The 24,903-nt window shown below is 40.7% G+C and overlaps 1 protein-coding gene across 7 annotated transcripts in view; it reads right to left on the reverse strand.

Moving 5' to 3' along the window:
* baz2ba (bromodomain adjacent to zinc finger domain, 2Ba) overlaps window positions 1-24,903 on the reverse strand; it is a 130,194-nt gene that overhangs the window by 44,408 nt on the left and 60,883 nt on the right. For all 7 annotated transcript variants that reach the window (XM_036569900.1, XM_036569899.1, XM_036569898.1 and 4 more), the window contains exon 3: window positions 8,903-9,058. In XM_036569900.1, coding sequence (XP_036425793.1) covers window positions 8,903-9,056 — 154 coding nt within the window. In that variant the 5' untranslated portion in view covers window positions 9,057-9,058. The remainder of the gene's footprint in view (window positions 1-8,902; window positions 9,059-24,903) is intronic.

Raw genomic sequence — 24,903 nt, forward strand, 5'->3', positions numbered from 1 at the left:
TACGCTCACTCTCACATAGAGAACACTGGCTCACAAACATGCACACGCTTAAATAAATAAACGAACACAAAAAGGTTCCAAACCTGATACGTTCTTCCCTGTGCACATTTTTCCACTGGATGTCAACGGATCCTCTGAATTTCGAGATCGTTATGGAGTCAAAACCTAAACATTGCCGCATTTGTGCTTATAGCACACTGAAATCACGCTGCATTAAACTAAGTCTTCTGTTAAACACTATTACATAATCGCACCAGCTACTCCCAGTGTAACCTACTACTGCTGAAGCAACATCACTACCACACTTGTCAAAGCTTGACTGTTTGGGGATTTTTTGTGTACTGTTGTGTGCTCTTATGATGTCAATTCCGTGCGCAGCAGTGTAGCAAAATTCATATTTTGGCTCCTTAAGTCAGAGGATTTGGGGACATTCAGAGGAAAGATGCATATAGGATAAACAGTCATAAAGAAACCAGCTTAGACTCAGAGTTTCTAATGTGGGCAAGACACCAAGTACAGAATGACATCACGTCTTGTGGTCTGTGCTGCGTACCGGCGCGCTCTGTGATTGGATGCTTTTGTCAGTCTATGGCCTTATCCTATCAAAGGATACGAGCTGTTTTGAAACCTACACAGTGTGGTGTCCAAGCTTGTATTTCAACTCGGTCTTACGCTACGTTCACATTACCAGCCTCATTGCTCAAATCCGATTTTCGCTCAAATCCGATCTCCCTGACACGATGGTTCACACTTGTTTAGGTAAGTGATTCAAATCTGTCATTAATGTAAACAAACCGGCGTCCTGAAATGACCCGCATGAGCACATCCTACTCAGTAACGTCACGTGAATGAATCACGTGCATCATCAGCACAAACTAACGAGCAGAACGAGCTTCGCTGAGAAGATAATTAACTCTGATCAGCTCTCAGCTGTTCATTATAAGAGCAAAACAAAGGTGAAAAAGGTGAGATGTGTTGCTTTTCCACCGTTTACCGGCTTTAACTTCTGTTTGGCGCTGCTGCCATGGTAACGCTGAATGATGGCGCACGCGCAGTGGAAAAAAGTACATTAATTCTGAGCTGAGCTTCACATTAAGGTCACATGACCACAAATCGGATACGTATCCAATCTAGGACCACATATGAAAGTGGCTCAGGTCGGATTTGAAAAGATCAGATTTGCGTGTCCACACAGCTCTGAAAACATCAGATCTGAGTCACATTAGAGCAAAAAATCGGATTTGTGCCACTTCAGCCTGGTAATGGGAACGTAGCCTTACACAGCTTGTAGGAACTGGTTTCACCTCATGCAGTATTTGAACACAGATAAAGCACTTCAGGCTTTGTGTTTAGCTGAAAAATTGATTTCTGTTCTCTCCTCCTGCCTCTTTACAGCGGTTTTTACTGCCACTGAATCTCAGGCCCTGTTCTTGACTAATCGACTGCTGTCCACAGAGCCAACTAGTGGGTTTTTTAAACTGATTAGTCAACTAGTCTACGCAACGCATAGCATACATAGTAATGTTAGTATTTATGGCAGCCTTTGGTAAAACTCTTAACATTAGGTTTAGTTTTATCTGAAACACTGTTTCTCTTGATGAGAGTGACTGCAACATACACTGATCAGCCAAATCATTAAAACACCTCTTTCTTTCTACACTCATTGTCCATTTTATCAGTTCCAACTACCATATAGAAAAACTTTGTATACAGTGTTAGCCCCCTTACACCCTGTTCTTCAGTGGTCAGGACACCCACAGGACCACCACAGAGCAGGTATTATTGACACTGACGTGGCGGCGTGTTAGTGTGTTGTGCTGGTATGAGTGGATCAGACATAACAGTGCTGCTGGAGTTTTAAACACCTCAGTGTCACTGCTGGACTGAGAATAGTCCACCAACCAAAAATATCCAGCCAACAGCATCCTGTGGGCAGCGTCCTGTGACCACTGATGAAGGACTAGAGGATGACCAACACAGACTGTGCAGCAGCAGATGAGCTATCGTCTCTGACTTTACATCTACAAGGTGGAACAATATACACCCATCAGCCGTAACAAGGTAGGAGTGTCTAACAGAGCAGACAGTGAGTGGACACAGTGTTTAAAAACTCCATCAAAACGGGTGTGAGTGTCCCACTTGTACCAGTGCAACACACACTAACACACCACCAACATGTTCGTGTCACTGCAGTGCTGAGAATGATCCACAATGCAAATAATTCCTGCTCTGTGGTGGTCCTGTGGGGGTCCTGACCACTGAAGAACAGGGTAAAAGGGGGCTAACAAAGTATGCAGAGAAACAGATGGACTACAGTCTGTAACTGTAGAACTACTAAGTGCACCTATACAGTAAGTGGAGCTGATAAAATGGACAATGAGCGTAGAAACAAGAAGGTGGTCTTAATGTTATGGCTGACTGGTATATACTACAGGTTTAATTCATGTTCACGTTGCCCTTCCCCCACCCCCGCCCCAAGTAAACCCACCACCCACCAAAACGTCAGGCCTGACAGAGAGAGTGAGCAGAGAAAGTGAGAGGAAGTGGAGATAAATGAGAGGGAATATTCCCCAAAAGGTCGACAGCCACTCCTGCTGGCACTCACCACACCAGGATACACACATGCATACACAAAACACACACACACACACACACACACACACACACACACGCACACACAGGCAAAAAAACGGCAGCCTCATATTAATGCGCTTTCAGCCAGTCAATAATTAAATCAGACGCTAGGAGAAGGAGCAGAGCAGAATTACAGGATTACCTGATATCCTTCTTTCTTTCTTTTTCTCTCTCCATCTCTCTCATTTAGTCACTTGCTCGTTTTCTTCCTTCACCTTTTCTTTCCTGTTCCTCTCTTTCCAACATACATGTACACTAGGGCTGCACAATGTCTCATTTGTTTATTGTCATCGCTTTATTACGTTATTACCTTTTAAACCACTGAAGGCTGCGAAATGCAAATGAGCCTGTAATCATAATGGCCCTTATTCATCTAAGTTGCGTAAGAACAAAGGTTTGCCTGCCTTTATTGACTTACAAACTACTGATTCATGTAACTTTCATACGATGGAGATTCAGCGTCAGTGCGTGAAATCAAGCACCAGCCTGCCAGTATCTCATTTACATATAATTTACATAACGCACGGTTTAATTCATGCAAGTGTTTTTGTAGGGGGCCAATAAAACAGCAGCATTTAGTTCATCGTGAGCCAACGGCTCTGCTCATTGGCAGACTTTGAGATTAAGCAGTGTGTGCACTGCTCCCCCTGACTGAACTTTATAATGTTGAAGTACGACAACTGGAAAGAATAAAACGTGACATAAACAAACGTTTTAGTTTAATTAAGATGGTAGAATGATGCAATTGTATAGTACATTTATTTTCCTAAAATAACATATTTAAACACCACAGTATTGCAGTGTATGAGATGCTTCTGCACTAGCTGTGTTATTTTTTGGCCATTGTCAGTAGTATAAAACAAAAGCACACTGAAATATGTCTTTAAATGGAACATGGAATAACTGCAACAATTTTTATACCAATGTTCATGTAAAATAAGTGCATTCACTTTTGTACTGGATTTCCGTGTGCACAAATTCTTAGTATGACTGTTATTTTCTATTTTCATTCTTCTTTTCTAATCTTTCATTCAATTTCATTTGAATTAAAGATATATATATTGCTGTTGTTGGAAGAAAACCTTGTATCTCCATTTTTGACGTTTTTCAGTTTTTGACATATTTTGAAAAAGCCTGTTGCTCTTTACATTTTATGTAAATTTCATGATGAATGGACTAAAAGAAATGACCCCAAATTACTTGGAAAAATGTCTGGTTCCATTGACTTACATTAAAAGTAAAATAGGTTTTTTCCTTCTCCTGTAAAGTTACCATTTTGGAGATACAAAGTTTTCTACTGACAACAGCAAAATAAGAATAGATTTGGTTAGTTGACTGCAAATCAAGCATTTTTTCCAGATTTTTCTCAACGTTTATGCTCAATTTTACACACAAACCCCAACCAGATGTGAGTTTGATCATACAGATATAGAAAAGATGACAATGATGAATAACTAAACAGTGAAATTTATGTGCGTTCATTTTACGATCAGCTTTGACTGCGCACACCTTTGATGAATAAGAGCCAATGTTTTTAACCATGTCCTGTGAGGCTCTTGAATAATCACAGCTCCAGTTGAGTTTCTGTTGGTGTTCTGTTGATGAATCAATATACATTTCATTGAAAATAATGTGGGTCAATCTTTAATCAGTGCCAACTTAATGACAGACCAGTGAGCTGAGATATATTGCAAGGCATTTCACAATCTTATCCTTTTCTTCCTTATCCAATATGCAGTAATATAACCAATTTTATCCATATTGTGTAGCGTACACAATCAACAATTAGTCCTTCCTTTTCTCGTTTCTATCCTTCGCTCTGACAAACAAGGCCATCTCAAAATGCACCACTGTGCTTTCTCTCCCCCACTCTCCCCCACTCTCTCTCACTCTTTCTCTCATGTGGGATGCAGCAGAGAGGGATTAACGTGCCCTTTGTTGGCGTCAATCACGCTGTGGCGGACAGATCGGAGTTAATTGCACGCGTGTGTTTGTGGGGGAGAGAGACAGAGAGAGCAGAGACATGTGTTCTCCATTTTGCCCCGTGAGACACACACATATTCTCCATTTCAGACCAAACACACACACACACTCCGTTAGAATTCATATAGAAAACATACATCACACTTCACCCTCATCCTCAACCTTCTTATACTTTGTTTAACTATTTCTCACTCATAGCTCATTAAAACAATAATGATGCTTTGTTTTGCCCCGTTGTAGCAAAGGGCAAAGCTTTATGGTTGCTATTAGTTATTTATCGCTGTGTTTTCTTTTGTGAAAATAATTGTTTACTTTACATTTCTAGCCATATTTTGTCACCATTTGCCATAAAAATGGAAAAAAAGTGACTCAATCCTGGTCCCATATCCTACATTTTTTTCTCTTGAGGTCGACTTATAACATTTATATGGTTTCATTAACCAAAAATAATAATAGGACTAAAATACTAGAAATCCAGTGAGTTTTACTGACATCAGCAAAAATATTTCCTATAATACACTACTTTACTTTTCTGTTTGCAACATCGCCAGGAGACAACTACAGCGCAAAACTTTAGACTGTAAAATCAAGTCACCCCATTTAAATAAATGACAGAAACACAGGCTGAATTTGTACATTTAATCATAAACACTAACACTATCATGATTTAAACAAAAAAAGGTGAAATGTATCCAAACCTAACCTTTAGCATAAGAATAACATGTTATGACACATTTTTTTCTATGAAGGAATTCTCATCGCTCTGCTTCCACTGTTAAATACTAGAAAGTAAAAGAACTGTGACAATTAAGAACTGACAGTCATGTCTGGCCTTAAAGCAGTGTTTACTGTTTAAAATTAAAAATCCAAAATAGAAATCTAAAATTATACTGGATGATATTTTCAATTATCAAAATTTTTAGCTCCTTAAAATCAGCATTGGTCACAGATTTTCCATATCAGCAAGGCCCTGATCAATAAAGAATATAAATGGAATGTATATGTAATTAAGTAGCAATGAAATTAATTATGCAATTACGCAACTACTTTTAAATACAATAGTAAAATGACAGTAATACCTCTAGACAGTTAAGGGTTAATGCTGTAGTGTCACTGCTGAGAACGATCTACTTAAATAAGGTTTCATTTTTACATTCCTCAAATCTATTTTGTATATTCCGTTTTTGACCAACTTTATCTTAAGATCCTACAGAACAATGTCTGCTCACTCCAATCCTAAATGAGGCAAAAAATTAAGTTGTCTTTCATATTATGTGATTTATTCCCTTGAAGGGGTAAAAATTCAGCTATTGGTTTGTCAAGAGGGGATGAAAATGTCCAAACGGAATGACATTATGTAAGATAATACTGGAGATAATAAATGCAGCAGAGAGGCTGGCATGTTCTCGAATTGCCAGGAGGAATGAGACCAGTGCTTGTATGATGGCAGATAGAACGCCAGCTTTAGGCCTCGATCCTCCAGAGACAATGGCAATCTCATAACAAAGCTCCATTTGGCTCTCCTATAGAGCACAGAGACACACACACACACACACACACACACACACACACACACACACAGCTGACTTTCAAATCTGTGTACATACACACACACTGCAGGCTTTTAAATCCACACACACACACACACACACACGCAACCATGCACACACACACACAGCTGACTTTCAAATCTGTGCACACACAATCACACAGTCACACATCCACAGACATCTACACACACAAACACAAACATAAACACACACACACAGCTGACTTTCAAATCTGTGCACACACACTCACACACACACACACACACACACACAGTCACACATCCACACACACACACACACACACACACACACACACACATATATATCTCTACAGATATGGAGGCAGATTGGAGAGATGGACTCTGGTCGATACAAGCCTCTAATGGGGAACTCACAGGATCAACATGAGGATGAAAAATATATTGGACTGCAGAGCGCACAGAATAAATTACACTGTGGACACTGCAGCTGACATCATAGCATATTCTTAAGAGGCCATTTCAGTAACAGCATCAAGGAGCAGACAATAGGCATGAGGAGTGAAGCAGTGGGTAAAGGAAAGAAAGAAAGACGAGGACAAAAAAGAAAGAAGGAAAGGAATCTCGAAAAGAGAAAAGGAAAATGGAAAGCTAAATAGAAGAAGACGGAAAGGAAAGGAAAGGAAAGGAAAGGAAAAGGAAAGCAAGGAAAAGGAGAGCAAGGAAAAGGAAAAGGAAGAGGAAAAGCAAAGGAAAGCAAAGGAAAGGAAAGGAAAGCAAAGGAAAGGAAAGGAAAGGAAAGGATAGGAAAGGAAAAGGAAAATTGGAAAGGAACAGAAAAATTGGAAAGGAACAGAAAAATTGGAAAGGAACAGAATGGTACAAAAAGGACAGGACAGGAAAAGAAAAGAAAAGAAAAGAAAAGAAAAGGAACAGTATGGAAGCAAATAGAAAGGACAAGACAGGACAGAAAATGACAGAAAATAAAAACAGAAAAAAAGTGTAAGGAAAGGGCAAGGAACAAATAGGAAAACATAGAAAAGGTAAGAAAAGGAAGGTACAGAAAGGAAAGGAAAGGATAAGACAGGAAAGTAAAACATAAAAGTATGTAAGGGGATAGAAAGGACAGGGCAGGAAAGGAAACGACAGGAGAGAAAAACAGAAAAGAAGTGCAACAAAAGGAAAGAACAAAAAAGGAAAGAAAAGGAATGGTAGGGACGGGAATGGAAAAGAAAAGCACAAGACAGGAAAAAAATCAGATGGAGAAAAGAAAGGAAAATGTACACAAGGGCCTGGAAAGGACAAGACAGGAGAGGAAAAGACAGTGGAGAAGTGGAACCAAAAAAGACGACAAAAATGGAAAGAAAAGTAATGGTATGGAAGTGAATGGAATAGCAAAAGGAAGACAGGAAAGGAAAGGAAAATAGAAAAGGAAAGAAACGATACAGAAAGGAAATGGCAGGAAAAGAACGGAAAGGAAAACGGGAAGGGACAAATGAACGACAAGGTGAGCGAGACAGACACACGCTCAGATAGTCCAAAGCAGAAAGCAGCAGTGCTTCGACAAAAGCCTGGTTAATTGTCTGAGCCTCATTAATGCAGCAGCTTTTCAATTTGCAGCCAAAGCTGTGAGCGCTAAAGCCTGGCTGGGAGAAAAGGTGTTTTCACATGTTCCACAATAACATGGTAATTACGGCAGGAGCCAGGCAGAGTCTTTCCTCTGCGTTAAGCTAGCGGCAGGAACTCGGGGGCCAGGGCCCTTTACTTACACACACGGGGGGGAACGGGGGAGAGATGGAGCAGGAGCTTAGCGGACGCTGGGGAGAGGGACTTAAATAAATCGGAATCATCTGCCCACGCCTGTACTGTTGTTATGAGGATGGTAAGAGCAGATTGAGGGCTGTGTTGTGGAATATGCATGTGTGAGTGAATGTGTGAAGTGAGTAGTGAGCTTTTCCGCTGAGGGTAAGAAAGAAGGCTTGAATAAGAGTCTAAAAAAGGTGATGATGTGAACATGAGCAAGTTTGATTGTCTGCACGTACGTGAGTGTCAGTTTAAGTGAAGGTGTCAGGATGTACGTGTCTATAAATACTGTCTATCATTATCTTCGTAAGAAAATGGTAACTTTATGGGAAAAAATAATGTTCTTAATTTAACAGAGCCAGTGACTTTTGTAGCAACTTAGTCATTCTCAGAGAAACTTACACCTTTATTCAATAGAGGCACTTTTCATGTATTTATCTATTTATTTATTTACATCATTTGAAAATGCCAGCTGTCCCTTATATTGAGTGACTGTTTCATGATGAATGGATCAACAGAAATGCTTCAAAATGATTACATTTTGTTACATTAAATGATAAGAATGTTTCTCTTTAGGGTTGGGCAATATGACGATATGTATTGGCATCGTAAGTTGACTTTCCGAGCATGTCATGGATCTCGCCAGTCCTTAAAGAACACTTGACAACTTACAACTACATGCTTCATTACAAAAAGAGTGTAATTAGTCCTTTTTAAATGCATTTAGAGCAGCTTAGTGTATGAAATATTAGTGTAGACATTCATGACCTGAACAAAAAGCATTGGTCTAATATTAATGGTTCACAACTGCGTGACGTCTTTGACATACTGCCAGCTCCTTCACTTAAAAGGTTTCTATTTATAATAACAGGTTTGTTCATGATGCGTTTTAAGGTTTTTATTTGTATATATGTATGTATGTATGTATGTATGTATGTATGTATATGTTCTTACCACAGGCAGTGAGTGAGGCCGTAGCTCCGTGGTTGAGGCTGCTCTTGGTGTTGGAGGCCGGGGACGTTGAGGATGAGGATGAGGATGAAGAGGAGGCGTTGTGTACGGAGACCGGGGTGGAGGAAGGCGAGGCCAGCCGCTCTCCAGACTCCATATCTGTCAAACACAATCGAATCAAGAGTGGTTAAAACCAGCACACGCGCACTCACGCACACACTCTGCCACTCTCCCTTTCACATCTCACTTACCCCAAACAATATTCCTATTTAAAACCAGTCACTAGTCACTCTATGCCACCCTCCCACTCACCCATACACACATACACACACAGCAAGTATGCACAGTGAGCATCCTTCTCCTAGACCACGTGTTAACGTCAGATTTGGGCAGCAGGCTGGGCACAGTTTGTTCTCTTTGTCACTTTGTAACAATTCATTCGCTTTAGAGACGGACTTCAGCCTAGGCGAGTCAGAGGTCTGCGCACACACAACCGCGCACACACACACACGGAGTATGCGTGACGCACTGTGATTTACGAGACTATTCACAGCCCTTTTTACACAGTGTAAAACAGGCAGCCTCGCAGTGGTGATGCGCTTAACAGGCAAATTATGCCTTTAACTGTTTCAATAGAGATTCCACTGCTTGTGCAGAGAGCCACACACACACACACACACTTGTTTTTATACCTTGTCAGGACATGAGGTCATATATGTTTCATATGTGTTTGAAACTATATGTAATAATGGTTCTCATAGGTATTCTATGCAAGGGCCTATATGTAATAATAATAGCAATAATAACGTCCCATATGTGTTACAACAGTGTGCAAAAGTCAGAGACCACCCTTCATGCATCTAAAAAATGGACATTAAGTACAAGTAAGTTGTTTTTCACAAGATATTTCTGAGGAGATTAGACATAAGATAATCCACTTGCATAAAGAAGAGAAAACCAAAAAATATAAGTGAAAAACAGGAGTTTCCAAACTTATAATTAGTAACTAGTAATTAAATGATAAGAAATTAAATTATGAGATAGAGAGAAATGAGACTCCCAACAATCTAGCAAGACTATCAAAACAGTACTTCAAGCTTTCATCCTCGAGAGAGAGGAGAAAATCAAGCTCCACTCTTACTTCAGATCCGAAAAACTCCACAGGTGTTTCTGTCCGTCCTTCCACTGTGAGAAGCCACCTCAGTACTATGGGTCTGAAAGGATATGTAGCTGTCAAGAAGCTCTTACTGAGAATCAAACAAAGGAGCTGCTGGAGTTCTCAGAACAATGAACTGACCACCCCAGACCCTTGACCTCAACATTCCTGAATGTGCTTGGGATTTCTTGGATCATGAAAAGCAAAAAATGCAACCAACTTCTAAGACTGAACTTTGGAGAGGTGGAAGAACATAAGGGCAAATACTGCGCCTTGATCACGACTAGTGTCACAGCGAAGTGACAGCACACAAAAACAAACCCACACTTTCCTTTGTGCCACACCAAACCGCCTCAGCCACTGAGTTAGTGATACTACAGCAAACAGCCAGCCATCATTTCTGAAAAGCTGCATGTGTAACGGTGGGAGATTGGGGAGATGTATGTGTGTGTGTGTGTGTGTGTGTGTATGTGTGTGTGTGTGTGTGTGTGTGTGTGATATTGTGTCTGATTCTTGTTCTCTGGTTCTTCTGGTGGCCCGGCACACACTAATCCCACTCCGAGCTGCGTCTGAAAGCCAGCCGTGCGCTACAGAGCGCCACACTCTGTTTTACAGCGCGGCTTTGTTATTGTATCATTATACATCAACACTCTCTGCCTGTCCCCTGGGCTGCTCTCGTCTCTCCGCAGCACACACACACGCACACGCAAACACACACACGCTATTAGATCTCAGAGATGGAGCCATCCGCAGAATATCAACTAACAGTGCTTTGCCCATGAGCAATTCTGATGGACCAGCACACACTCACATATACACACAACGAGCCAGACACACAAGCCATGTCCTGTTCTCTGTCCCTCCTTCCATCCCTCCCTTTTAAGATCTCTAGCCCACTTCTATCTACCCTCATAAAGGCCAATGGGTCATGACCCTGTTAGCCCCCCCAGGATAAGAAACAAGTTCAAAGACGCTTTCATTATTATTTCCCACTCACTTGCTGAAGGAAGCGGACATTTCCAGATGAAGTCCAGATAGGGCCGCAGGATATGGACAAATTAACATACAGTAACAATGTTACATACTGCAACTGTTATATAGACTTCTGAAGTTGTGTGTCAGCATCATTGCCAAATAGGGATCTTCAGGTCTAAGCAGTTTTTGTCCACTAGGAATATTAATGGTAGTTACAAAAAAAAAAATCACTGCTATTGCGTCCTACTGTAAACAAAAATGTTCCAAAGCTGATCCGTTTCGTCCTTTGTACATTTTACCCTTAAATGTCTTTGTGTGCGCATTTTTCTCCGAAAGGCCTTTAAACACATGAAATCATTCAGAGGACAATAAATTCATTTGAGCAAGTGACGACATCTTGCACACTACACGACGACAAAAATTAACATTATGTTGTTGACCTTCTGTTCAACTTTCACAAACTATCATCAATGACGTGAACTCTTTGACCAATTGCTGTTGGCATGGTGACAACTAAGCTGGTGGATCAGCTAGGTCCCAGCATCCCGAACATGATAAGTTTATCCTCCGCTAGCATCTCTATAATCAGCTCAAACCGAGCTACAGACTCACAGCTGCTGAATGAGTGAAAATAGCCTAACTGATATCCCCCTTTACCTATTTTGTGAGGAGCAAAAGATATTTAACACTTAAAGACGTTCTGCCTATTTGTTTTTGTTGCGATACAAAAACGTTTTTTGCACATCACAACAGCACATATTTTCAAAAAAAACCTAACAACAGAATAACGACTTGACTTAAGAGGCAATATATCATAAAAGTATCAGAGAATCACTGACTCTGTGTGCTTAAAGACTGGCCTGCATTATTTCGGACAAAATGATTTAAGATTGTCTGATCAGGAAAACACCCACAGCACATAATAATAACAAAAAACCATGATTTGTAAGAGGCCTCATTTTCCCACTGCAACCTTCTGCAGCATCAGTACTGAAAAGCCCAACAGCATGATAATGATAAACAAATGGCATAGCATATTGTGCAGCCCTAATACAGATCTATGCAAACCGCATCTTAATCACATTCCACCTACGGCTTGACAAATAAGCCGAAGCCTTAGCCTGGCTTAGCTTTCTGACAGCGCTCAAACGCACGCGGCCCAAACTCGTCGACTGCAGCCGCCGCGTGTCAGCACGCTGCTGAAATTATTCATTGGCAGCGTCGCCAAACTGCAAACCACAAAGGAACGTTTAGTCAGCGAGGGAGCCGGCAAACAAACAGTGAACGCTGTCACTCCCTCCATAAGAATATGCAGCCTTGTCAAATATTTAATCACAAAAAGTGACAATACAAGATTAAACCATTTTTGGCGCACTGTCCTGGCCTCGTTGGCGTCTCTATGGCAACCTTGGAGACGGACAGGCACTAAATGCTGTTTACCTTTCGCCAACCAATCACTTAGCGTGATTACAGTTAATATCAACGGTAATAGGCCGGGGCCTCCAAATAATTCATAACAACAACCATGATTACCACAGTAACGGTATGCCTGGGTATTTAAGGATCCAATCCTGAGTTAATTATCAGAAATTAAAATGGGTTTAGCGTCAGAATTAGCCTGATTTTATAGGTAATTAGCAGCCTTCCACTGTGGCACTGCAAGGCAGGAGCTGTAATCTCCGTGAGCTGCGTAATTAATTCGACTTGGTGGAGGCGGCCAATGGGAGCACCGGAAAAAACAGCAGCTCGCAGATCCCGCGAATGAGGAAATCATATGCTAATGGTATTCAAAGTGCTTTGTGGGATATGGGCTGTCTGTCCAGTGTGGAATTCGCTAGTCTGACTGTCCACAGCGCAGCTGTCTGGACAATGCACAGGTAACTAGACCGTCTGAAGGCACACAGGTAAAGCACACAGCCTTTTCTCACATATTATATCATATTAATACACATATTAAATTGTTCCTGATCTCAAACAAGTAATTCTCTTTGACCAAAAGTGACGGAGTCCTAAAAGGCCTGTACAGGTCACCACACAGGTCTTGAAATGATTTTCAAACAGTACACAAAAAGTCCAACAGGGAGCCACTTGGCATCCAGCCAATGTGTATGTGTATATATTCTGTGATTAGTGTAGCTATGTATATAAACATATGCACTCTGTGAGCGTGTATATATGCCAGTGTGTGTGACCCACACGTCTCTCTCATTAGGTCCCCTAGTAACAGATGGCCGATGCTAGCCGTGCTAATCCGCCAACAGAGTCATCAGCATGGATCAGCACTAAGCAGAGCGTGCCAGCTCCGCCGCTAACGCGAACGCACTGTCTCCTCTGCTAATGGAGCGAGGAGGACCACACACTCTCCTCCATTGCTGTGCTGTGGCTAGGTTTGGCTAAAGCAGGCCATCTGGGGTTTAGGTGTCTTTCACTCTCCACTTAAGGCCATTTGAACACAACAAGCATTCAGAAAACCATGAAACTGTGCCCTATTTATTATATAGTGTCCTAATTTGGGAGTGTGTCATTTTGTAGAGCTGTTTCCAAAGCAAGGGTGGGAAAAATCTTCAATTCTTCAATGCACCATGATTCTTTCTTCATAATCAAACTTCTGTAGAGGTGTATATGCATTTTTTACATTAAGAAATAGCAATAGCAAAGATTTCTGAACAAAAAACAAATCAAATAAATATGTCTGTTTGAGATGGAACGATAAGCAATTATTAAAAAAATAGACAAATCAGGACAAACATATTGATAATAACTTTTTTTTCTATTATTTAACACCACAGGTATATGGCTGATATTTAATCTGTGAAATAGTTTCATTTTGCGCCAGAGGAGGGCTGCAAAGCTGGAAGGCCTTTTCTTGGAGTTGTACAGAAAAAAAAACAACATTTTTTGGGATGAGCGATATGCCAAAAATATATCATGATACTTAAGACATTACTTAAGATATCACAACATTTTGAAACAGACACAATTCACTAAACAAAGAAACCTTGATTACAATTTACAATGTTTTTTTATTCAGCATTTCATAGTGCGCCACACTAAATCTAATTAAACTGGACCAATTATGTTCTCTTCATAATAAGTCATGCAGCTCGGCAGTTGATCGCGTACAAAAGCATACAATTGATCACGTTAATGATAAAATGTCATATCGCCCACCTCTACGACAAGTTTTGAAAACTCACATTTAACAATGATGCAGTCGTTTACAATGGACATTCAGACACTGGACATCACTGTTGCTTCTGTAGCGAGTTCAGTTGTTTAAATGCTCAGAGCTTTGAGCTGAAGCAGAGCCTCAAACTACATTTCTCTCTCTCTCTCTCTCACACACACACACACACACACACACACACACACACCACTGAGAGCTTCAGCTGTTTGCACTTTTGTAGCAGGATGGTCTGTTACCCAGTATCTGCAGCTTTGAGTCACATTAACTAAAAGAAAAGTGATAACTTCATCAGAACTATTACTCAATGGATCCATTTCTTCATCCGCTCCGTATCCTGCCCACATCCTCAGTGTTAAAAAGGCAAATCAGATTTAATATGAAGGTTTCCCAGCATTTAATCTGTAAAAATCAAGTTGGTGTAAAAGGCCTCACCATGACTAAATATTTAAACTATACATAATTAGGAACAAAAGCACTGTTTCCAATTGTGTTTTCCTGTGAAACTCGCCAGCCTGACATTTAACCTACTGGGGGGAAGAATAAAACATAAAATCTATATTGTGCCCTAAAAAGGGGCCTGTGCAAAAAATCTCCCCACCCCCATATGTTAAATTACACAAATAAACAGTAATTATGCATTAAAATGTGCAGAAACGTGTTCTTTATAGAGGATGTGTTAATAGATTTTTACTCAAAAAAATCAACAAAACATGGAATTTGACCAGGGTCAGCCATGCCGTGTCCAGGATACATTCAAATTCAACTAATTGAACGCTAGTTGTGAGGAAAAAACAATGTAGCTTATAGAAATCAAAAATCAAGATGCACAAAGAATCGTTCTGTGTATCTAAGCACCCAACATCGAAATCAACTACAATTGTGAGGTGCTGAGAGATTCCCATCCCTTGTGATAACACAGTGGAGAACATCACTGCACTCTTACATCCCACAACGCACCACAACAGGTAGTGCCCAATGTACTCTAGCAGATGCTGAATACCCATAATGCACTACGTTGTTTCGTTTGAAGTTTTATGTCTCTGTGACTACTGATGCAGAGTGTAGAGCAAACCTGTCACGCGTTTACTCACAAATTCTTCTCGCTGTAATTGTGTTTTATGTAGTGTTCCTGATTTTACAGTGTAGCACAGTGCAGCGATTAGGGGACCAACGCAGTGCTAGACTCAGCCGAGAGGCTTCAGTTGCCACAAAGTCTTAACAATTTCATAAGCGAATATAAGCTTTTAGAGCACATATAGGGCAACACTGCGAGGAGTGTGATCTCTCACATAGAAACACACAGCGCACATGTGCAAGGAGACGGAGAGGGTGTGATATTCTGGTTAACGAGTGTCCAAATGCAGCAGGCTCCCCTGGCCCTTCTGCCTCATTGATTGGCCACAGTGACGCTGTGACGCCATTGGCTGGAGCGGCTCTTCTCGAGCGTGAGATGGCTTCGCCTGTCACCCGGCGCGCAGTTGCTTGGTGACACTGGCAGCCACACCAGAGTGAGGGAGAGATAGAGAGAGAGAGAGGGGGAGAGGGAGAGAGGGAGGGAGAGAGAGAGAGAGAGAGAGAGAGAAAAAGGAAGAAAGAGGAATGGGCAAACGGCTAGAAAGAGTGCATGAAATGGAAAGGGATGGACAAGAGACATACACAATGAAAGGGAAAAATAAGAGAAAGAGAAAGAGAGAGAGAGAGAGAGTGGGGGAGAAAGAGAGAAAGAGAAACCTCATCGCGGTGTTAAATCATCACTCTCTAAATCCAGCGGGAGAGGGCAGATGGGAAGAAAAAAAGAAAATCGAAGGATAGAGGGGAAAAAAAATGACGTTATGTGCACTGTGGCTTTTACACCGCGATGTCCTATTCACATTTTTTTATTTTTTTATTTTTTTAACCTGTCTCAGCTGTGAGGGAAAGGTTTAGAGTGTTGTGTGTGTAGTGTGTGTGTGTGTGTGTGTGTGTGTGTGTGTGTGTGTGTGTGTTGTGTTGTGTGAGTGTACTGCCGGTCTAGTATAATCTAAAGGACTCTTTTGAGCAAGGCAGCGCAGCAAGGTCTAACTGATAATAGTGATTTCAATGCCATTGACAGTGAGCTAATAGCATAGCGTTTTTTTCCCCTTTCCGCAGCGGCCTGGCATGCCTGGCTATGCAGCCTCTTTACAAAATAGTAAATAACCTTCACAGTCCAAACCAGCGCCACCACCTTGGTCCTGTTGGAATATACGAAACAATCCAGCTCGTTTCAGTGTGAACGGAAAGGTAATGTCAGCACTCCGCTGAAGACTCTGACCTGAGGTCGCCCAGATTTAATCAGAGAGTGAGCAAGGAAAGGGCTGGAAAGATTGCAATTCAAAGTGATTGCATCGCTCAGATATGCGTGTGTGTGTGTGTGTGCGTGTGTTATGAGTAACCAGAGATCAGGAGCTCAACCCACACCCAAACAAAGGGCCCGTGACAGATGGCAAAGCAATGCATGCTGGGATGCGTGGGTCCCCCGGCCTGGAACTGCTCTCTGGCCCAGTGTTGAGTTACCAGATATACAGATACACATAGAAATGCGGCCTGGATGAATGAGCTATCGCATACATGCACGAGGGCTGCGCAAGATCTCTTTGGTTAATCGTTTTTGTGATATTCCACAAAACATCTAACACAAGGCTGCAATATGCAAATGAGCCTTCAAGTTTCAAGTTCAAGTTTCAAGTTTACTTGTCATTTGCACAACATATCAGGACATTCATGCTTTGAAATGCTTGTGGTGAGACACAGGTAATCACTCTACAACAGGACTGCATTATATACATACTAAAACAGTTCAAACAAAACAAAGTAAAAATACAAAAAGAAAATACTAAAACCGAAACATATTAACTACACACAAATATACACAAAATATAAAGACAGGAGGGACCTATGTAAGGAAAACTCTCTGCTATGTACAAATATATTAAACAAGGGATAATCTGAGAAGAATATATATACATTTTAAAGTGACTAACCTTCTAACCAATCACAGGTGCAAATGAGGTTCAGCGTTTTGATGAATCAAGATAATCATGTAATTCAAAATAATTAAACTATTTAATAATGCAGGTCAATTTTGATCATGTCACATTATTAACCGACCAATATGCTTTTAACAGTTTTCAAAGGGTATTGCAATCGCAATGTGGTGCAATGTAACTGTAACACTAGTATTTTGTCCACATCAGCGAGTCATATGGCAGAAAATGTCTTTAAGAGACACATGCAGCTTTTCTGGCATAGAAAGAAGTAGAGCCTGAACGTCACACTGGTTGGCTAATAACATCAGCCAATACCGAAGACCCATGGTTTTCATTATATTGGTGAATAAAATGCTGATAACATGATGATAATTACCAAATCTTTCCATCATGGCTTTGCTGGAATTCACTCACAAACCCCAGATGACTGGACAAAACCATGAACAGTCAGTATCAGCCAAAAATTGTTTGACCCATGGTTTTAACGATTTGTGTGAAAAAGTATTTGCTGACAATGTGATAACTGACTTTTGTCTTCATAGCATTGCAGAGATTCAAACTTACAACCACCCCAACGTTAGGACTCTGCCTTAGATGGTCGTGCCAGTGGTGAGTTCAATATACAACCTCTCTCTTTGACTATAATAGCAACACATGCTTCAGAAATGGAAAATTCTTTTTTTTTTCTATTAGAAATTCTATCAGTGATTGGTAAAAGGTGTGTTGTATTAAAATTAAAATCATGCCCCCGTATTCAAATGTCTGAAATTGAGAGCTGTGTACTGTTAGAAAAGGTAACATACAGCCTAAAGAATAAAAGTAAAGTATTTTACAGAACGTGGCATCTGTTTATTGATTATATGAAGAACAGGACACCAGATCAGATCGACTGTTTTCTATATATTCATTTACTTTTGTCATTTGTGCTTTGTCTTTATTGTCTTTATACTTTAAAATAAAAATAAAAATATTTTGGGGGGAAAAAAAAAAACTGTACAGGCCACAAAATGCTCATCTCTGTCAGGCCCCTGAAAAGAATCACAAACCCAACTGCACACCTAAGACACTGAACAGACACTGGACAGAAGTTTTAGCTCATCTTTTACATCACCATTCGCAGACTTGTCTACTCTAGTGTAGAGTAGAGATGTGCCTTATTGAAGAGTTTAAGTGAAGTGACCACCAGATGCTCAATGCGTGTGTGTGTTGAGCTCTGGAAAGGGGCAGATTCTCAGGGTGTGTATGTATATGTGTGTGTGTGGAGGTTTTCCCCCTGATCTTGCCAATCTCCTGCCTCTGAGGCATTAGAGTAGACTGGAGTGTATCACACACACATTCCAAAAGCTGTCTGTCACACACTGACACAGTGCAACACACATACACAAAAAAAACAGAAAAAGCTGACCATGACACACTCGCACCAACACACAACCCGAGGTGCCAGCAGCACACACACACACAGTGGTGTAATAGCAGTGAAACAACAGGCCAGTGCCTAATGCTCAGCCTGTCTTTCAAGAGAGAAACATCCAGAAGATCCTGCTGGGCTGACCAGCAGCAACGAATACAACCTTAAAGTTGTCACTACATACTTGAGTAGTGAATGTCTGAGGTCAAACCAAATTTACACAGTTTTCCTCCTATCCCAAACGTACTTGATCTAGCCAAGACATGTTTGGTGCCTGAAGTTTGCTTCTATAGTTTTGCGCTACAGCTACGACGCTAACGTGGCTGACAAATAATGTTATTCAACAATAACACTACAGCACACAGTTTCAGAAACCAAGCAAGTCTATTTGATATTTAGTTACAGCCCAACATGGCTCGAGGCAGGTGTGTATTGATTTAGTCATGCACTTCACACAAAGCTAACCTTGTGCCTGTAAGCTTCCATTACTGGTTAGCAACATTAGCCTCATAGCTTCATTGCAAAACTAAAAGAAGTCAACACTGGACACAAAAAAACATGCCTTGGCTGACCAACTACATTTGGAACTACACTGGGGACTGCGTAAATTGTATTTTTACATTTATCTATCACTTTAAAATAAACATTAGCACTCTTGGAAGGCATGCAGCTGTCCAGTGCCACTTGTTTTTTCACCATGAAAGCTCAGAACAATACTGAACACATGGAAAGAGTTGCATGGAATTCCCCTCGGCAGCGTTTCTTTTCCGCACCTCCTGCAAGCTCAGTGAGGAATAGCTGAAACTCAGCCATCTCAGGACTAGCCCTGAGATTACCTAGAACTCAGTAAACAGGCATGTTGCACACTGCAGTTGTTCGGTTGTTACACTACCAAAGATCTCTAAATGCCACATCTGTAACATACGACATGTTTTCCTGAATATCAGGGGGGAACTGTGACTATTTCTGGTAGGCCTTCAGTTTAAGCCACACATATGAAAGTCACATGAAGATGTTTGGCTGTCCTGCATAACCAAGGACATCTGAAGCTTGTAAAAAAAACACTGACACATATGTTGCCTTGTATGTTGAAGGTCTACAGTGAGGAGCCCTGGCACAGAGCTACAGCTGTTGTCCATTTCTAATGATGATTGAGATGATTGAGATGCACTGATTAGGCTACAGCTTGTATTCACAATCAGTGCCTATCTAGAACGTGCAGAAGGCCCAGAGTGACATTTTGAATTGTAAATCAAAACATGACTGGTTGGTTCCTGTGTCACTTCCTCATTATGTTAGTGGTTGATCTGTCACATTAGGACCTCAGAAGTCCGAACCAATGAGAGAGGTAGCTTAGCTGTAAGTATCTAGATACCACAGAAACTTCTGCTCAGCTCATGAATTTATTTTATTTTCACTCAAAAACGACAAGAATGATCATTATATTATATAAGAAATGAACTAAAATTATAGAGATGTATTATTTTATTTCACAGAAATCAGTAGGGCTTCTCAGAAGGCCCTGAGAGTTCCCCTCTGCTGTGCTGAACACCCAATGACTCAAAACAAACTTATGATAGAAGCCAATGGGGTCGTAAATGTGCAATATGTTACAGTGCCTGTCCATTGACATCTACTGTAAGGTGTTTTTTATAAAGTAATCAAGTCTTCTGTCCTTTTCCAAGTATAGAGAAATTATTATCTATGCTAATCAACCATATAGTGCAGATATGGCATGTTAGAGATTAGACTGAAACATGCCAGAGTACTTCTTCAGACAGACAGTGAACAAACAGGTCAGCAGTACGGCCTTCATCTGGGTTATAATGCTCACTGGCCCATTCACAGGGTTTATGCCAATCTATATCCTCCCTCAGCTCCCAATGGAGGTATTCTAAATCACTGGATATTAAGAGAGAGAGAGAGAAACAAAGGACAGAGGCAGACAGAGGGCGAGAGACAGAGAGAGTGAGTGTGGGTGAGACAGAGAGAGAGAGAGATAGAGAGATAGAGAGAGAGAGAGATAGAGAGAGAGAGAAAGAGAGAGAGAGAGAGAGAGAAAGAGAAACCCTGATGAATCTGCTATTTTTCCCCCCATCCTTTACTGAAGCCCATTTCTTATTCACTCCGGAGGCAGCAGCACGTTCAGATCCGGCCAAAACCGGATATATTTAGACACTCCATTACAGAGAGAACAGTGTGTGTGTGTGTGTGTGTGCGTGTGTGTGTGAGTGAGTGACAGAGTGTGTGAGAGAGAGAGAGAGAGAGAGAGAGGGAGAGAGACAAGCTAACTGTCCTTGCAAATGCAGCGTCTCAATTAACTTAAATGTTTTACAGAATCACACAACACAGCACTTCATACAAACACACACACACACACACACACACACACACACAAACACACACACCTACCTACCCACACCCTCACATGCTCGAGAGTGGGCATGGGAAAGACAGAGAGATAATTACACTTATTACTCTATATTACACACACTTTAATCACTTTCTCTCTTGTTAAGCCCCAAATCATTTACTCAGCTCCACTCTCTCCCCCCAGGCTACATCAACATGATTATCTATTCCTGATCATAATAAAAAATGATTTAGTGCGCAGTGGCAGCGGAGCAAGCACGAACAGGGATTTCTCTTCTCCATTAGTGAGAGCACAAGCCGCAGACTGGTGCAGCTGGGAGCGTGTGCACAACAGCACGCAAAAGTCTGAGACCACCCTTCATTTGTTTCATTACCGATCAAACCCGCCATTAGGTACAATTTATCCATTTTTCATCATCAAGAAAAAAAAATACACATACGCCTCAACAACCAAACACAATAAGAAAACCTTCAGAAGTTTTTCAGAGGCATTTTCTGTTTCTCATTCAAACAAATTTCTGTTTCTGATTCAAACTCATTCAGTAACCATGAGGTCGGAGATCAGTCCATTGTTCTCAGAACATCAGCAGCACCGCTGCTGTCGGAGCAAAACCTCGTATCTCCACGTTTTTCGATTTTCATTTTTTGACATAATTCGAAAAAAGCAGTTGCCCTTTATGTTTTGTCAAAATTTCATGATGAACAGACCAACAGAAATGGTGCAAAATTACTTGGACAAAAATAATTCTCCTTGCACTTCCATTAAAAATTAAGAACATTGTTCTAAAAAGTAAAGACAGAAACACCTGTGGATGTTTTCAGATCTGAGGCAGTTTGATTTTCTCCTCTCTCTCAGAGATGAAAGCTTTCAGTGCTGTTTATCTGATGGGGACAGTTTTGGTGTCTACCAGGTCTTGCATGGTTGTTAGGAGTCCCATTTTCTCTGTATCTGTATCTGTAACTCCACTTTTCCAGTCACTTTCCTTTGGCTTTCTATTTCCTGAGGGGGTAATCTTCTATCTAACCTCTTTAGAAATCTCCCCTAAAAATAAATAACTAATGACCATTTTGACGCAAAAAAAATAAATGAAGGGTGGTCTCTGACTTTCACACAGTACTGTATATGTGGGCAGGACACCTTCCACTCAAAACTGGACACAGCTGGTCCCTTTTTGTTCACTACATAATTCTTTGAGTTTTATTTCATAGTTTTGACGTCTTCGCTAAGGAAAATAAGGAAAAGAAAATAAAGAAAGCCATTCTATGAGTAGATGTGTCCAAAATTTTAACCGGTGCTGTACGTGTGTGTGTGTGTGTGTGTGTGTGTGTGTGTGTGTGTGTGTGTGTGTGTGTGTGTGTGTATGTTGGACTCTGACACTGTCTAGCCCGAGGGCCGATTTAAACATTCAAAAGCTAGGGAAGAAAAGTCGACTCGTCGGTGGAATAACACGAGAGTCATCATATTTCTACATGAAGAGTGTGATTGAAGTGGTGGTTCAAATAAACGTGGGCAAGGAGGCAAAAGAGAAATGAAAGGGAAAGAGAAAGAAGATGAAAAGAGACAGAACACTGAAAGTGAGAGAGCAAGAGAGAGACAGAGAGAGACTGTATGTGTGTGTGTGTGAGTGAGTGAGCGAGTCAAGGCTGCAATTAATAAGTTATACACTGGAACTTTGAATAACTTTGCATTATTCATTGTGAGGATTATGATGATAACTGCGAAATTAGAGATTCATTCTCTACCACCATGCTAAAGGAAACGGGGGAACTGAAGAGCAGAGTGCAAGAAAAGAGTGTGTGTATGTGTGAGAGGGGCTCTATATGTGTGTGTGTGTGTGTTTGAGATGGAGGGGCAATAGCTGGGTTCTGTCACTCTGATATGCATAATGCAGATGACATGCACGTGAAGGGCGAAACAAAGGAAAAACGGTGATGGCTTCTAAAAGCAGGCTCCTCAAGCCTTCCTCACACACTCCCACATTAGCCTGCACTATGGCTTCGGCTAAACACACACACACACACACACACACACACACACACAAAGCAAATAAGCACAATCATATTACAGCCTGTTTGTGTAATAATGGAGAGCATATGTGCAAATCCAGAAATGTAATTTCACAGACAGAACACCTCATCACAATCATTTCCAGTACAGTCTAGTCTACTGCCACATATACAGAGAGGACAAAACAGTGCAAGCTTCTGTAAAGCAGGATTCCACCCAAGTTTAACACTTTGGCATGGTTAATGGTTAAGATGTAGATAAGGTCATTCAGAGTGGTTTGATGTGAAAGGTGTAATTCTAGAGAAACGTACAGAGTCAGAATGGTAGTGACAGAAAACCAGAAGTCCAAAGAATTTAATACCTCCCAGAAAGGAAATGGTTATAAATATGTTTCTGATGCCTGAGACAATAATTTATGATAGTTTTGAGATGAGATTTTGGCCTAAAACTGTGTGGAAAGGTACATTTTGGAAAAAAAAAAAAATGTGTCACATTTTCTGTTTATCTGAAAAATAAAAACAGTTGTGAGAAAAACTACTGTATATTTGCGGTAAACATCTGTAGCATTTTACTGTAAACTCGGCTGCCAGTAAATTACTGTAAATTGCGTTCTCTGGTATGTTACTGTAAACCAATGCACTGCTCTAAATGCAGCATAATCCTGTAAAATAACAAACCAGTATTTTACAGTAAAATAAACAGCATAAATCTCTAGCAATTTTAACAGTGTGGAGTTTAACGTGCAGAAGTGTGTTCTCTGTACATGCGTACTTATTTTCACAAAAAAACATGCAATTTGACCAGGGGTGTTTGCATATGACTGTAGGCTTTGTCCGACAAAATGATACCAAAGAACATATTTTTAAAAATTCATGGCTATTTTATCATGATCAGCGTTACATACAGAAACTCAGAAGTCTCACTCACTCACACGTAGGTATACAGGTCATCCTAGACAGCAAATAAAATGCCTATTCTTTAGTTACAGTCACATGACCTCTTTTTTACAGCAGTCATATCCATGACCATCTTCTGCTCAAAGAGAAAGTGAGAGAGAATGAAAAGAATGAAAAGGAATATCAGTTCTGAAAAAACAGTGATTCAAAAAAAACAAAACAAGACTAGCCGGTTTCCATTCATATGTGGTATGCAGTAGTTAGTAGTTAGTGATTTAAGGACTTTAACATGGATAACACACCACTCACATACCGGAGACTTCTTTCCCCTCATTCAGACACCAATACTAACGTTACTAACATGGCTGTACTAATAAAAGTACTTTTGCACGTCTCCTTACACTAAACTTTAGATTTAAGGGAGAAAAAGCTGTGTGCAAACAGAAGACAGACTGTGGGATGTTATCGATGAATAAAATATAACCTGATGTCGTTACTAGAGCTGGGCATCGTTAAATATTTTGATGCCTTCTTTTTAATTTTAAAACATAGGCCGGTGTGGCTGAAACCAGAAATGAGTGTGCACCACCAGAAGTGGGTAAATTTATTGACCGCACTTTATGGACCACACACTCAAGAAACCCAAACTTCAATAACGAGCATAAGGAATGTAATCTGGACAGTCAAACAGGAGCCTAGATTTTGGACCAAGCATGCATATTCAGAATGTTAAGACCAACAACTTGTATATTGAAATTCAGTACTTCAGTTTGCTAAGGAAAATGAGCCCAGTGAGCTGTGTGGACTTGCTGTAGGGTTTAGGGTGGTCATTTTGTGACCGCAAGAATCGAAAACGACAGCGCATTACAAGACAGACGAATATTTGCACTGTAAACAAGGTGACCCCTGGTTCCCATCACATCGACTGAAAAGAATTCTTAGCAAGAATCTTCTCTACATTTCCACAGCAAAACACTGTATGACTTTGTTTAC

The sequence above is a fragment of the Colossoma macropomum genome, unplaced genomic scaffold (genome assembly GCF_904425465.1).
Source record: "Colossoma macropomum unplaced genomic scaffold, Colossoma_macropomum, whole genome shotgun sequence".
Lineage (NCBI taxonomy): Eukaryota > Metazoa > Chordata > Actinopteri > Characiformes > Serrasalmidae > Colossoma > Colossoma macropomum.